At 36.3% G+C, this 3900-nt stretch overlaps 1 protein-coding gene across 1 annotated transcript; it reads right to left on the minus strand.

The window, feature by feature from the left end:
- Window positions 1-501: 501 nt before the first annotated feature.
- On the minus strand, window positions 502-3672 carry LOC129571045 (uncharacterized protein K02A2.6-like; the record flags this gene model as incomplete). Its single annotated transcript, XM_055450807.1, has 6 exons — window positions 3474-3672; window positions 2626-3344; window positions 2326-2445; window positions 1674-2165; window positions 1237-1601; window positions 502-866 (listed from the first exon to the last, which is right to left on the minus strand). Coding segments are annotated over exons 1-6 (2260 nt in total), but the record flags the coding sequence as incomplete, so codon positions are not given.
- Between the last annotated feature and the right edge of the window lie 228 nt (window positions 3673-3900).

Raw genomic sequence — 3900 nt, forward strand, 5'->3', positions numbered from 1 at the left:
GCAAATTTTTCAATATCTAAGCCTATAAGTTCTCAGCCGTTGCAAATAAAGCATTGATCACTGAAGCAAAGTCTTAGTACTTCATCAGAGCTGTAATGTAAAGCGGAATGAAAAGATGCTTGTCGTTCAGAGTGTGCGAATAGAATGAATCTCTCTTTATTATACATCGTATGAAATGAAGTTGGTGTTAGCGTGCTTGTCATTTGTTTGTCTAATGCAGTAGTGGAATACATTTGTTTGACTTATATACAACACGCTCCTCCTAAAGTTGTTTTTACAATAAATATAATATGCTTTCTTTATTTACATCGCAAGAGAAAATGAATGTTATGATGAATGTGAATGCTATAATTTAAACAATGAATTTAGTCTAAAGTATGGAATTTAAAATAGAATTGCATTCAATGAAAGTATTCACATATCTGTGGTAAACAAATAATCATTTGGTATTTTTGACGGCTTTGCCATTTTTGCGTGAACGCAGCCCTCTCTTTCCCCTACGATTATCTTGATCGCTCATTTCCTCTTCATCAGTTGCCGAATCAGAATCAGCTCGGTTTGTATTTGGAATCCAGTCTGGATCTTCAGCTCTTAAATTGTTGCCTGATGACGAGGGTATTTGCATTACATTTTCCATTGATTCATCCGAAACACTGATCACAGTCGCGTTTTGTTCACTTGCAGTCGATGCGTTGGCTTCGTGATACAAGGAGTCATCTAATTCAACGGTTTGATCACGAATCTGATCCAAATGACGATTTATTTCTTTTTTATTGTGTGTGTAGACACAAGTATACGCACGTGGACCAACTTTATGTTTTATTGTTGCTTGCGACCATGAAGGATTGTTTGGATCTTTATAATTCCTAATCATGACATTTTGACTTTTTTTTAAATTTATGTTACGTTTGCCATGAGAATTCTTCTTTTGTATTTCTTGCTTGTTCTCGATTACTTCACTTACAGTGGGTGGTCGCAAATTACTGAAGCGTGTGCGTAAAGTGCGCCCAAAAAATAATTTTATTTTTATTTTATTTTATTTTATTGAACACCGCCAAGCTCTGGCTGAATATATTGTGGGTTTTGATTGAGGTTTGGCAGGAAAAGAGTGCGGGTGTTTCGTCCGTTGTACAGTGAATGGTATTCCGATAGTCAAGCAAAATCCGAATTATGATAACATCTAAATCACGTGATTTATTGTTCATGTTTGCACTATTTACACTAGCAATAAATGACTTCTTTAACGTTTTCACAAAATTTTCAGCTTGGCCATTCGTTGCTGGATGACCTGGTGAAGTGAAAGTGTGTTTAATGTTGTTTCGGGTAGTGAAGTCATTGAACTCAGACGATGTGAGTTGAGTTCCATTGTCGCTCACAATCCTGTCTGGAATTCCATAGCGACTAAATAGATCACGCAATTTACTAATGGTGAATGCAGACGTGATTGTTTTCGTTTTGAAAACTTCAACCCATTTGGTGTGAGAATCAATAACAATTAAAAAATAATTGTTGAATTTTGGTCCAGCAAAGTCAACGTGAATTCGACTCCAAACTGAGTCTGTTGGTTTCCACGGAATGAGCTCTGCTTTAGGTGGACTTGCCTGCAATTGTTGACATGGAATGCATTTTTTAATTAAATTTTCGATATCAGAATCAATTTTCGGCCACCGTACATAGGATCGTGCCAACGACTTCGTTTTGACAACTCCCATATGTGACGCATGTAATTCGTTAAGAATGTATTGTCGCAACTTAACTGGAACAACCGTTCGAAAACCCCACATAACACATCCGTATTGTACAGTGAGTTCGAGCGATTTGCTTTTGAACGCTTCAAAGTTTGAATCCAACTTGTCAACCTTGCCGTTCTCAATGGCTTGCACCAGTTTGCCAAGAATTGGATCACGACGTGTTTTGACAGAAATATTTTTAAAATTGATTCGTAATGCATTGTCTTTTTCAATCATGTTTACGTAATTTGCATCATAACACTCATAAATGTATGATAACTGAGGTATGCGTGACCAATTGTCGGCTTCATTATCAACACCTTTTACGTATTTGATTTGATAATTAAAACCACTCAGTATGAGAGCCCATCGCTGCACGCGAGCTGCGGCCATCAAAGGTAATCCATGATTTTCACCAAAAATCGTTAATAACGGCTTGTGATCAGTGGAAATTTTGAAAAAATTTCCCAATAAATATTGTCTTAACTTAGTGACTGAAAATATTATGGCTTAGTGATAAGACTCTAGCTACCGAAGTATTGCATGCATCTGTCGTGAGAAATATCGGTAGTTTCGTATTGAAATGAGTCATTACCTGCTCAGAAGAAAATTCTTGCTTTATCAAATCATATGCTCTTTGACAGTCTTTGTCCCAATTGTATTGAACATCCTTTCGAAGCAAAAGATACAATGGTTTCATTTTACCGGCAAAATCCTTGATAAAACGTGAATAATAATTTGCCATGCCAATAAATGCTCTTTACTCATGAATGTCTTTTGGAACGGGTGCATCTAAAACAGATGAAAATCGATCTTCATTTTTATGTAGACCATTTTTATCTATGGTAAAACCAAGATAAGAAATTTTCCTTTGGAAGAAGATGCATTTATTTACATTTAATCTCAAACCGGTTTCGGACATTTTCTTCAAGACTGACTTTAAATTGAGTAGATGGTCTTTGAAAGTTTTTCCAGTAACTGTGATATCTTCTTGATACACAACCTCACCTTCAATACCTCTTAATAAATGTTCCATGTGCATTTGAAAAATTGCAGCAGCTGGCTTGCCGAAAGGTAAGCGTTTCATTTTGAAGGTACCAATGTGAGTGCTCCAAGTGCACAACTGTTGGGATTCTTCATCTAAACACAATTGATTGTATGCTGCACACATGTCTAATTTACTAAATAATTCTCCACCTTGCAACGACGTGAAGATCTCATCAATGAGAGGTAATGGATATTTAACGTCAACAAGAAACTTGTTGATTGTCGTTTTATAATCACTAAAAACACGCAATTTGCCATCTGGTTTAGGAACGGGTACCAATGGTGTCCCCCATTTCGAAGTCTCGACTTGTTCAAGAACGTCTTTTTGAACTAAATCACGTAGATTTTGTTCTATTTCAGTTTTCCAAGCCAGTGGAACTGACCTAGGTTTACAAAATATCGGTTTGGCGTTACTATCTATTTGCAAAGGAACCTCACAAACGTTATATTGGCCTAATTGGCCTTCAAAAAGATCCGAAAATTTATTTTTAATTTGATCAACAATTATTGGAATGTTCTGAGTATCACTTGATTCAATTGAGTGAACATAACCATCATGATTTTCCGCTTGAATTAACAAGAATTTAAATGAACGTAGAAAATTTCTACCCAATAATGGTGGTGCATTCGCGTCGGTCACAATAACTGTAATACATTTAGTGGTCCCACGATAACTAATACTTGCTGAACACTCACCAATTAAATTGATTCTTATTCCACCATAATTACTGTACGGTATTTTACACTTCGCGAGCGGAAACTGTGATAAATGCTTCTCGTAGAATGCTTTTGGTACAAATGTGCGCGGTGCCCCCGTGTCACATGCAATGTCCATCAGAGTGCCTCCAATCGTGACTTTCAACCAATACACTTCGCTTGATTTGTCATCGGTCATACTGTATAAAGAAAAATTGAACAAATCACCATCAAAAATAGAATTTAAAATAGTATTAGAATCAAAAATAGAATCAGAATCTGAAATAATGAAATTAAAATTTCTCTTATTGTTATCTTTGGAGCGGCAAACACTGCTTAAATGACCCTTTTTTGAACAGGAATGGCACGTGACGTCTTTGTATGGACAGGAATTGGCCTCATGTGTCTTACATCCATAGCGGGAACA

This window comes from Sitodiplosis mosellana, unplaced genomic scaffold, assembly GCF_009176505.1.
Source record: "Sitodiplosis mosellana isolate CC-2019 unplaced genomic scaffold, AAFC_SMos_1.0 Smas_scaffold_1135, whole genome shotgun sequence".
NCBI classification, from domain to species: Eukaryota; Metazoa; Arthropoda; class Insecta; order Diptera; family Cecidomyiidae; genus Sitodiplosis; species Sitodiplosis mosellana.